Genomic DNA, 12,397 nt, shown 5'->3' on the forward strand with positions numbered 1-12,397 from the left:
AAAAACTCGTTTGATTCCCATGGAATGGGCATCCGGATTACTATGTTCGTTTTGCAGTATTGTGAGATGCCCCGACATCTGAAAATTCTCGAACATCCTAGGATAAAGGACATCTGGAGAGTTTTGGATGCTCTCCTAAAACATGGATTTTCCATATTCCCAAGTTGAGGGCATCCCTATTTCACTTTTTTATCCTTCATTTTTATTTTATTTTACATATATATAAAAATCTTCATTTCCATTGTATAATTAAAATATTGTCAACCATGTATATCATATCCTTTAGTTATATCATAATTCTTATTATTTTTTTGGTAGTATATTCAAATTTAAATTTAATTAATATTTATCTTATAAAAAATCTTAAATTGTGATAATATTATTTTGTTGAGAAAAATAACACATAAAAATAATATAAATTGTATTAATTTTAAAAGAAATTCAAATTGATAAAAATAAATATGTTATATAAATTCAAACTATATCAAATTAATTATAAAGTAATAAATAGTCGTAAACACATTCTTGTAATTCTATGTAAATTTGAGACATTCCCGAATAAAAATCTTACTAAACAAACACAATTATCAAAATATTCTCAGATATCTGCAAAAATATTGCTACAAAACAAACATAGTAATCTAAAAATGTTGGACATATTCCTAATATATATAATTTCAGACATTTAAAATTTTGTTTATCTATATTCTCAAAAAACAAACCGCCCTTCAAGAAATCTATTTAAAATTCAGATGTCATCGCCTTTTAAAAAAGTTGCACAACGTTTTCAACTAAACCATAAATGTATACACAACATTAAAAAAATCGTAAAAACTAATCTTCCTTTTTCTTTTTTTCCATTTTTTCCTTTGTTTTTAACAAAAACATTAAAATATTAATTTTTTTGGAATTTTCCTGATTATACGCAAATTCATTGTGGACATGGAAGTCAATGCAAAAGATAAATTAAAACCTGAACTAATCAAACCCCTACACCAAACAGAGGTTAATTTAAAACAATTACTTAAAAAAGGGGTCAAAAATCAATTCAGATCAAAACCTAATCAATTAAAACTCTTAACTTTATTGCGCCCCAAAAAAAGAAAAAAGAAAAAAAAAACTATCTTTATCTAGTACAAGATATAAAAAGAAAATATTTTTCAATCCCCACATCATTGAACTAGATATTTATACGTTATTTATAATATTTAGGCAATATGATTTTAAAATACTATTATTTCGAACCCTTAAACCAAATCTTCTTCCAAAATAAAAATATCACTAACAATCAATGGGAATAGTCAACTAATATTGAAGAGTTTTTGAACTACAGGTTGTATTTGAAATTTGAACATAGTGAATCTGATTCTATGTATGTATGTGTGTATGTGCTTGTGTAGGCAATGGAAGAAGTAAGGAGACAAAGGTAAGTGCCGTCCGCCAAATGCTGCAGAGAAGGAATAGAGTGGTAGGCCAGGTTTAGGCAATTCTATAAAGATGCTTGAAATTCTATATTCACAATCACCCAAATAGAATATCAAAGTTCAAAAAATTGGACACGAATCTGATTCCGAAATTATATATTAATTAAGATCATCTAAATCACATCTTAATATTCTAAATCTTTTAGTAATCCTTTTAATTTTGACGTTGTACAAGTTCATTTGATCAGTTCTAACTATTCGAACAACTAGAAGATCTCATTCTAATTTCTATAAAGACAATGTACAATGGGTTGGGTTTTGGCTTTGGAATATTAGATAGTAATGGAAGAATAAATGAGTTTTCGACTTTTGAGCTGTCCTTATCTCAGAACATAATATTGGAGCTGGATTGGCTGATGAAAAATGGTACACAAACTTATAAAATCCCTTCACTTTCTCCCCCACCCCACCACACATTCCAATATTGGAGAAGGCTCCTGAGGAACTTAAAAGTTCTTAGTCAGTTTCAAGGCCTTGAAATTCTACTGTTAAATTCAAAAGGCAATATGTGATTGATTTCTATGATGTTGGAGGTGATATAAGCCCACATAGTGGGAGGGAATGAACAACATTGAACAGAGATATCGTCTTGAACTACGAGAGAACTAAGGAAAAATGGATCATCTCTAAAAATCTATCCTAATTTCCGGTCTTTACTGGAGATGATCCAGTTCAAATATTGAAGAGGTTTGTGATCAGAAAATTCCAGTCAATATTTAGATGGAAATTTGACGCCAGCTCAATTTGTCAACCAAGACAGAACCGTCCCCCTTCAACAGGAGCAAAATGGCAGGGAGAACATCAGATCTTGTGTGAAGCTTGTCTATGATGGTGTCCGTTACTATCATAAATCCATGGAAAGGAGGACCAGCACATCTCTTTTGACTTTTACAACCGATGGATATTGATCATGTAGGTGGATTTCCAATTTGAATTCCACCAAGAAGAAATAAGCGATTGAAAAACAAAAGCCTGAGCCATAATATAAAATAAAGGATAGTGGATGCAAATTCGTTTTCAAAATAATCAGCATTCAAAACCCACTTGCACATTTATGGCTGACTCGGAGCACGTAAGAATCTAAAAAACATCAAGGGCTACAAAGAATGATAGTACAGGTCTAGTTATCAAGTTACAATATGTTGGTGGGGCGACAAAACTTTAAGATAATGTACAAAACGTGGAGGGAAAAGCCTATCAACTAAAAAAGCCAAAAAAAAAAAAAAAGAAAAGAAAAGACGCCTGTAATCTAAAGATTCTAAACAAATAAAAAAAAACCTCATTGGAAGTGATCAATGATATATAGAAAAGGTGAGGACGAAGTAAGCATAAGGCCTCCAGAGAAACCAAGAGTCCTATGTTTTTTTAGATCTAATCTTAGCTTTCAGAAGCAGTGAACTAAAATAAAATCTTGCCCTAGAAAACGATCATGTATGATACCTCTGTTTTAGTTTATGGAACCCAAGTTTCGGACAAGGACAAAGATGTTTACCCCCCAGAACTTTAAGAAATTGCAGATGAATGACAACAGAAAAGGCTGAAGCAGTCCTTAATTCCAATATGCTAACCTCGGCTAAAATCCATATGAATGCAGGTAGGATTGCATGGAAAAGGGCAGTCGATTAGCTTCACTGAATTTCGTTTGAAGTACCAATCACCCACGGCCTCTGCTATAGTCTGTTCTTGAGCAATAACACAATCAGTTTATGCAGAAAGAGAGATTTATCTGTCAAGTAGTACTATGAATATTACATATTAGTCCTCATAAGCACCACGACAAACATTACATCAATGAGTTCTCGATACTAATAAAAGTTTGTGGAAAAGATTAAATCTCTGTAATTCCTTACTAAGATTGTTTACATCTAAAATATATTATAGTTGGTTGGTCCATGGGCAGGGTGATAAGCATCTGAGAAAGCAAAGAACGATAAAACAAAAAGATGGAGACAGCTTAAGCAGCATAATTCTCAAACGGAATAAGCAAGCACACAAACATAAATATATAATGGGAAGAACAATTCTAATAAGCAAGCAGAAACTTCATATTCTCTCAGTTATGCATTTTAAAATACGAACTATCCTTACCCTCTTATTTATCCTAGGAGAATTGGGGGAATGCCATGTCTCAGACATCCATGTTTGGCAGTGGATGAAGCAAGAATTTACAAAAAGTCCTCCTTCCTTGTTGTGCTTGAAGTCATTCACTGCCTTCAGCAAAGAGTCCCGGAACCCTTATAGAAACAAAATACAAATGGACAAGATCAAGAACAATATTGTGTTTTGATCCTGACTTCACCAGATAATTAATTAAAAAAAAAAAAATCAAGAACATAGATGACAGAATTACATTTTCCAATAAGAACAGTCAGAAAGGAAAAAATATATATATTATATTTTAATTAAACCTACACATTTTTTCCTCAACTGCCGCATCTTATACCATCACAAGAAAAGCATATCTAAAGAGAGAATTATGAAAGATAAACTAAATTTAACAGGTCTTATTTTTTTGTAGGCTGCATGAAGATAACTCAGAGTGTAGTTCTTGTGAAAGTTCCTATGTGATCATGTAAATGCTGATTTTTTTTTAATATCCATGAGTGTGTTTTGCCAGCATTTGTGCACCTCGACTATTATTACTGGGCGCTTATGGACCTGCTACATTTGAATGCCAAGTAAATCATAGGATATTAAATCCTCGATAGGTGCTTACATGGCTTGAACTCATTCCCTCTCCTTTTATAATTTAAATGTCCTTTATTGACCTCTTGGCCAACCCATGGAGGTTTCTAAATGTTAATTTCAAACCAACTCTTATTTACACAATGATTCCATATGAGGACATGGTGTCACAAAAAAGTATTTGTTATCAAAGATCATTAAAATTCTACCTATATCTTGAAGTGGATACCAAAACATAGAGTGACAGACTTGTAGGGTTGCAAAATATGTACATGTACCTTGAAGAATTTCAAGCTGAGCATGATCACATTTAAATATATTAAGCCTGCATTTCTGCCAAGAGCCAGCAGGATCTAATGCGTTTGGCACCAAGACATTTTGTATCTAATAGCCAGGCAATCGGTATCAGAAATTATATATAACAAAATTAAATCTTGGAGTTGAGTTGGGCATTATAAGAAACAATTACCTGCCAAAAATCATAAGCTGGGTTGACAAGAAACAACGGGGTGCTTATATGTTTGATAACTTCTTGAGGAAAGAAACACTGTCATTCCAAATCAAAACAAATGATTGAGGCTGGAGGCTAAAATCACATATTAAGAGATTGAGACTTAAAATTCATTACTACTAGGATCAATAATTTGTATCTGGTAACTCAAATCCCATGGTCTAATAGTGAACCATGATTAGTCGAGAATTTTGTGAAAGGATCTCATAAAAGAGTTCTGAACAGGAAAAAGAAAATCCTACCTTAGATGGCTCGTCTGTAGCTGTACAATCCTTGGGTAAGCTTTTACCAGTTTTCTGAAGTCACAATGGCAGCAAAGAGTTCAAACATTACAAGTATGCAGAATTTCCTTAAATTTATTATTTATTTTAGAAAAGAATAAATACATATTTATGTCAGATCAATAACCTATAATCTATCAGAGGAGATTAAGAAAAGAAGTCTTTCGTTTCTTTTTAAACATCTTAATTTTGAAACAATATTTTCAAGTGTATTTTAGATTATATTTTCTAATATATTTCTATGACAAACAAACTTTCATTTTGGATGAATAAAAGATGATAGGCAAGCTAGATTTTTAAAATTATAAATCTGAATATATTCAGTAAATCCTAATTTAATTTTTTTTATTAAGTTCATATATCATGCTCGTAAATGAGATGAACTTTGCTATATGATTAAGTTTCTATACTATCTATGTACTGAATAATATTAATTTGATGTAGTTGATACAGCTAGTGTATTCAAGTATGAAAACCAACCATTTAATTTCATCGTTAAAACTTTATAAAAACAATATTATAAATAAGCGCCTAATTATCATACAAGGTAACATTTTTTTAACTTGAGTATTATGCATTTACATGATCCATGTGTCTAGCTACGTTTATCTATGAGAGAGGATAATTAACAATGATCCCCCCACCCCACACACCCACCCCACACCTAATTGAAATTTCTAATTAACTTGACAAATCTAAGCTTAAAAATTATAAATCTTTACGTTTAACAATTGAACTAATGATTTCAACCAATGTTTAATCCATATTTCCTTTTATCTTATCATTGAAGATGGTAAGAGAGTACCCTTTCTCCATTTTCTATATTCTATAATTCTTAGTACTTCCAGATTTCTATAGACTTTCTAAAACTGTAATTTCTTTTTGGTTCCACCATTTGAAATATTATTGTTTTTTACAGAGTGCTAAAATTAGTTTTATAAAAAATTGGGGTGCATGTTATAGGACATTAATGGCTGCGTGGCAAAGTGAGCCATAAACATAAGCTTCCATCAATTATTGATTTATACTGTTTTATCACACTCATGGATTAATTTTCAGAAGTCAAATGATAATATCTACAAAACATTGTTATATGATCAATAGATTTCACGACATCAGTCAAGGAGTAATATGATTACCATAATAGGAATAGCAAAGACAGATAAACATCAATTTGAAACAAGATGCAAGGAATTCAAACAGTGAAATAAAATTAATTAAATTTCTAGAAGACATCTGCTCCAAGTTAGACAAAAGTTCATGAGTATAAATGATGAAGATGTGAATTACTGAAAACTTAACGATATATAGTGGATGTTTCCTAATCAATAATAAGAAATAAAATTCCTTTGATCAAATTCAGGATTCACCAAGTAAAAATTATATGTATTTAAATTTCAATACGTTCTTTGTCATATTTGCTGATAATAACATCACATAGGGTACAAGGTTTCGAACCTACAACCTCTTAAAGAAGTAGAGATTATCTTAACTACTAAGTTGTGCTCATGTATGTTGATTTTTTTTTTTTTTTGGTCATATTACACTCTACTATTCTTAAAATAATGACTGATATATTTCAAACAAACACTATTTCTATAAACTAAATATCAACCAAGTATAGATTTTAAAGAGAATCAATTCTGTGTACCTTGCAATATTAACCTAGCATATGAACATATGGCTATGACTCCAGTAAATTTGGAGACCCCAAGTTTAACCTTAATGAAACCTTATATTGGAGGTTGTAGGCTTGTAGCTAACCCTAACAGAGGTTATATGCATGATATCATCCTAATAAGCTAAAAACGGCAGGATTAAGTTAAGGATCCAACTGGTCATGTGTTATGGCCCCCAGTATATGCTGATGTAGTTCTCCTTGAACTTGGTTGGTTAGTTGATAGTTCTCCTTGGATTTAATTAGTATTAGATACTAGGTGCCAGCTGCAACTGTTATTAGACAGACTGCTCGTATACCTTCTGCCTCTTACCATTTGGGTGCCTTTAATTTGAAGATTTAAAGGAGAATTCAGAGGGGAAAAAACTCCCTCATTGTCTATAAACTATAAAAGGAAAATACCCCAAATAAATTTACAAGGTTCTTTCCAAAGAAAATCCCAAGGTTCTGTACCATCCAATCACTAAATGCATAAATCAGAACAAATGAAAAGCAGAGTACAACCTGAAGGTTGAAAACATCATGATAGAAAGATCTCATTGTATGATTTCCCGAAACATCTTTCCTGAAATGGAAGAGAGAAAAAAGATCCCAATTGGCACAACCTTTTTCTGTAGAAGCAATGACGTAGAAAGAAACAGCAGTTTCAAAATTGAGCTAGCCCCTAAGCATCACAGAAGAATCCTCTCGGGATTTGTCCTATAACAACTAAATACCAAGAAATACTCCCAGACATTCTAATAAGGTGTGTTTCTCACAACATAGCACATTAAAGAGAAGATGCTCATATGATCCCAAACATAGTTTGTATCAGACTGGAAAATATGTTCCGAAAGACTGCTAATGTATATGTTAGTAGAATACAAGATTATTCATGTGCAGAATAGTATTAAGCAAATGGAAATCATACTCGTCAAGGAAAAATCCAGCATCAGCAAGACACTTGATTGTTGCATCCTTTGGTAAAAGCTCTCTGAAGTCATCACAATGAATAAGGGTAGCCAAGCCCCCAGCAGAGCACCCTGAAAGAAGAGCCTGGAGTGGATAGAAGTTGGTGAACACAGAGGGCACAATTTAAGATGCAGAGAAAACACCTCATTAACTAAATGATTGTGGATGTAGATCTTAGAAGAAGATATTATAAATTTTATTACCACATGCCCACCTGCCTTGCCTTTGACAAGCCAACAGATAAGAGTTCATCCATAAGGGCTTCCCAGATGAGCTGGCCTCTGAAATAAAGTATATTTCCATTCTATTGCAAGGACAAACGTAAATATAGTTATTGAATCCACTCAATAAAATTACCAGGTTGAAGTTTCAAAAAGATAAGAGGTCATGTAATTGAGAGAAGCACAGGAGAATTATGAAACTGGTTGTAGTATTTCGAAATAAACAAATTTTGGTTCCTGACTTTACCATTTAGACATATTTGTAATGAACCAAAGAAACTTCGACTTATGAAAAAAAATGACCGGGTACCGAACTTGAATATGTTGTACATTTGTTTCACCCGCAGGATGGCCTGCTAATGATGCTCCATCACAGTAACGTATCTTGATTTTGTTCCAATTATAGAAATCTGAAGAATACATGAACCAACCTAAGAATTAGGATTACGTAATCAAAGACTAAGTGCTAACCAGAGATTGTTAAACATTTTCATCATCTTAGAAGCAATATAATCTCAAAATAAGAATAAAAAAGCCTTCAAGCTGTACGTGTGCGTGTGCGTTTGGGTGTGTGTGGCTTATTTGGAGAGAGAAATGCTATAACATTTTCAGATAAGTCTAACTCTTTAGATTATTTTGTGACCGTCTACAGTTTAGAACCTCAAATTGGTGTGCTTAAAGCAAGCTCTTTGTGGAAAAGTGACTTCTTGTCCATTTGTCCCTTAGGCTGTTTCAGTCTAGTTTGCACCTCTTCAAATGCAAGTTGAAAGTTCTGACTTTGTTTCTCATTAAAAAAATAAATTAAATTAAAAATAAGAGCTCTCAATAAAATTCAAGTCCATCTTAGAGAAGGAAGAAAAGAACAAAGTAACCATGCAGGTATCTCAAACAATGACCAATTTCAGGAACTATATCAAATTGAAACGTTTGTCCTGAAAATGAAACGCAAGTTTAAGAGCGAGGTAATTCATGTGAGTTACTCTGTCTGGAGCGCAAATAAAGGAAATCTGGTATTTACATCAAATGCATTAACAAGAGCTCTACTCATACTATTGAGATAGAAATTAAGGACTTGCAACTGATTTCCATATTAAGAATCTCCCCCAAAAATAACAAATAACAAAGGAAGAAGATTGGAATAAGATGAAATGACATGCTAAAAGAAACAGCTCTTCCTTGTACTTACTACTTAGACCCCACCGCTACTATATATCTGAGCAGATCTGCTAGCTAGTAACAATAATGGTCTATTATAAAAAACTAAGGAGAAAAAAAGGTTTAGACATAATCAATTAGAACGACAATACTATATACGTATAACAAACCTTTGTATCAATAGGTTTCGATGAAGTACTTACTGCCAGAAACAACGTTAAGTTTAGAATCAAGTTCAGCGACATTAGTGTAAATGGAATCAAAACAAGACCAAGTGAAGTGATAAATGGGTTTTTTTTGTACAGATGGCCCATTTTTGCAGGGTTAAATGAAAAATGGGTACCTTTTTGAAATTGAATGAAAAGTGGTCTTCTGCTTGCATCAGTATCCTATGAATTTACCCATTCGACCTTGAAAACCATCTGCACGCTATGATTTATAAGTTTTCTTGATACACGATATTCGATACTCGATTCTCGATCCTCGATACTTCATACTCTACGCTTTATACTCTATGCTATATACTAGCTATATGCTACTCGATCCTTGGTACTTGATACTTGATGCTCGATGCTTGATGTTTTACGCTCTATGCTCTATGTTATATGTTTTATGCTATATACTAGCTACATGTTACTCGATCCTCGATACTCTATGCTCTATTTTGTACGTTCGCTTGATACTTGATGCTATAATGCTCTATACTCTATGTTTGATGTTTGATGCAAAGAAACAAAAAGAAAAAGAAGAAACATGGAAAAAAAAAAAGAAGAAGAAAAAATGCAGAAAAAAAGAACAAAAGTAAAAAAAAAAAAAAAAAGAGGAAGAAGAAGAAACTAAGAAAAATGAAAAAAGAAAAAAAAAATGTCGCAAAACAAAGAAAATAGAAGAGGAATGTATTTAAGGTCAAAAGTGGTAATTTTACACAACGATGACATCAGCGGAAGTCCAAAATTCATTGTTTTAAAAAAAAGTACCCATTTTCATTTGTGCCCCAAGGGTCATCCATGCCATTTTTCCGTGATAAATGGAGACTGGAGAGTACTGTGGCCAATAGAAATAGTAATACACAAAATTACCCGGATTTTGGGACGCATCACTACTTAAAATTCCAGAGAAACGAACACGACGCTCCATGTAGTCTGATGAACCTAACGGGGTCATTTTACGCGATGAACAAGACGAGACTGTATGGCACCAACCTCCACCCTAAAAAGGAATTAGACTCAAAGTTAACTCCAGAAAGACAAAAGGGAAAGCCAGCCTCTTGATCAAGTAATTGAACAAAAACCTCAATATGAAGAACCCAATTGCTAGAACCAGATCCGAAGCCTTTCTGAAAATGGTATCCAGGCAAACTCCCATCAAGACATACTGCAAAGATCGAAACCTAAAAGTAAGCATGAATTTGAATGCAAAAAGAAAGAGAAGAGGAATTGGACAGCGTACGAGCGCCTTTTGCTTTGGCATTGTGCAGCAAAGATAGGTCAACCAAATCGGGGTCATCGGCGGGATTGAGATCGAAATTGTGGTTGACGACACTGTCTTCAGCATGCCAAGAATCGGAGAGGAAAGAAAAAACGAAAACAATGAAAACGAAACAGATAACTGCAATCGCCCAGTCTTTCTTGGACCATTTGCTCCACCATAGAAGAGCTCGAAAGCCAGAGATCGCCATTTGAAGGTCAAAAGGGGTCGATAATTCAGAATCGGAGAAGCAAATTGAGCTCGAACACAGAGAATTTGGATATAATTAGAGTGTAAAATTAACCAACTGAGGCAGTGGCAACGAATTTTAGGATCATACACACACAGATTCGGGCATTTGGAGTGTTGAGTATGGGCATGGCTGGCTGATCTCAGCGATTTATCTAAATAATATGAATATTAAATTAAACATTAGAGAGATACTTCAGAAGAAAAAGCAGCAACGCGCGCAGGTTGTTTTTATTTTTATTTTTATTTTATTTTTTTATTGTTAGTTCAAAAAATACAGAGTGGAATAGGAAATTCAAATCTCTCACAGTTGACGGCATTAGCATTAGTTCATCTAATTTTCATATTCCAATATACTTGTATTATATTTTGGGCTGCACTTATCCATCAAAGTCACCAATTATAAGTTGCCAATAATACAAGGTAATTGGGCACAAAAAAATTATACTCATGTAATAATTATATACCTCCAGTTATCCTTCATAATTTAACACGTCATCAAGTGATGTATCAATTTGTTATTCATTTATTTTGTAGACCCCACATAATTTTCTATCCTACTATTAGATTAGAATTTTTTCTCGTGGCTACACCTACGAATTACTCTTTCAAAATTTAATATTGTATAGATTTAGAATTTTTTTCTCGTGATTACACCTATGGATTACTCTTTCAAAATTTAATGTTGTATAATTTTCGAAACTCAAATGAAATCGATATTAAATGAACTAATGGGTCTCAATGCCTTTGAATTATATGGTAATGAACATTTTTTTTTCAGTTTTAGTTTAAACACATGAGAGATGATTGAAGTCAAAATAGTGTTACAATAATACCTTTTACTTCGATTCTCACAACTCTAATATAGTATTTTGTAGGCAACTAGAGCTTAGCTCAACTAGTATCTACATGTATTGAGGATCAAAAGGTCTATGATTTAAATTATCCCACCTCTAATTTATACTAAAAAAATGTTATACTTCGTAGAGATAAATTCAAGGGTCGTTCGTGTGCTTTGAATACACTCTTATAACAAGTCTGAAAGATCCTATAGTGAGATTAAAGGTATGTTTGGAATGCATTACCAAGTGTTTAATTTAAAAAGTAAGTCATTTTGAAAAAAAATAGAGTATTTGACTACCACTCAAAATAGCTTTTGAAGTGTATTTTCAATAAATTTTGTCAAAAATATATAAATGATAATGGATTTTTTTAAAACGTTTTTTTTTCTTAAGTGAATGCAAATTCTAAAAATTCTATCGTCTATTTTAACCCATGACAATAGGCCTAGTGTCTTAAGTAATTAAGTTGAGAATTCTAAAATTAAGTGTAATTGTGAAACCCGGATTTCTATTTTCCTTACTTAAGCAAGTGATAAAAGGAATTAACTAAGTGAAAGTTAAATCCTAAGTTAAGGGGAGGGAAATTTCTAAGTGTTAAGTAGATTTTCCTTGAAAAATTTAAGTTGAGCTTTAATTGGTAAAATTGCAATGAAATTTGTATAATAAATAAGTTGTTGAAAATAGTTAGTGTGATTGGTGAAAGAAGGAATGGAGATTTGAAAGGAGAAAATAATATTGGAAAAGTTGGGAAAATTATTTAGTGGGAATAAATATAGAAATTAAGTACGTAGAATTAATGTGGAATAATATGAAGATTGAGTTTGAAAAATTCGGGGAAGAATACGACTAAGTATGAAAAATTAAGTGAAGTAC

At 32.5% G+C, this 12,397-nt stretch overlaps 1 protein-coding gene across 2 annotated transcripts; it reads right to left on the reverse strand.

The window, feature by feature from the left end:
• Nucleotides 1–1,280: 1,280 nt before the first annotated feature.
• Nucleotides 1,281–10,886, reverse strand: LOC120069891 (pectin acetylesterase 5-like). Of its 2 annotated transcripts, XM_039021717.1 has the most exons (13): nt 10,416–10,886; nt 10,258–10,340; nt 10,046–10,175; nt 8,127–8,221; nt 7,805–7,894; nt 7,550–7,674; nt 7,144–7,204; nt 4,923–4,976; nt 4,639–4,716; nt 4,448–4,553; nt 3,573–3,718; nt 3,053–3,161; nt 1,281–1,447 (listed from the first exon to the last, which is right to left on the reverse strand). In XM_039021717.1, the coding sequence occupies exons 1-13, from the start codon at nt 10,642–10,644 to the stop codon at nt 1,302–1,304; spliced, it is 1,452 nt and encodes a 483-aa protein (XP_038877645.1). In that variant the 5' UTR covers nt 10,645–10,886; the 3' UTR covers nt 1,281–1,301. The 2 variants fall into 2 exon arrangements, with proteins under 2 accessions (XP_038877645.1, XP_038877646.1); XM_039021718.1 differs by lacking the exon at nt 1,281–1,447 and having other exon boundaries at nt 2,499–3,161; nt 10,416–10,883.
• Between the last annotated feature and the right edge of the window lie 1,511 nt (nt 10,887–12,397).

Source organism: Benincasa hispida, unplaced genomic scaffold (assembly GCF_009727055.1).
Source record: "Benincasa hispida cultivar B227 unplaced genomic scaffold, ASM972705v1 Contig66, whole genome shotgun sequence".
NCBI lineage: Eukaryota > Viridiplantae > Streptophyta > Magnoliopsida > Cucurbitales > Cucurbitaceae > Benincasa > Benincasa hispida.

Coding starts and splice junctions, on each gene's coding strand:
- LOC120069891 (XM_039021717.1), bottom strand. CDS start 10,644: ATGGCGATCTCTGGCTTTCGAGCTCTTCTATGGTGGAGCAAATGGTCC. Junction 7,895..8,126: donor CAAATGTACAACATATTCAA/GTTCGGTACCCG, acceptor TCCTTGCAATAG/AATGGAAATATACTTTATTT. Junction 1,448..3,052: donor TCATATGGATTTTAGCCGAG/GTTAGCATATTG, acceptor CCTTCTCTGCAG/CATTTGGCGGACGGCACTTA.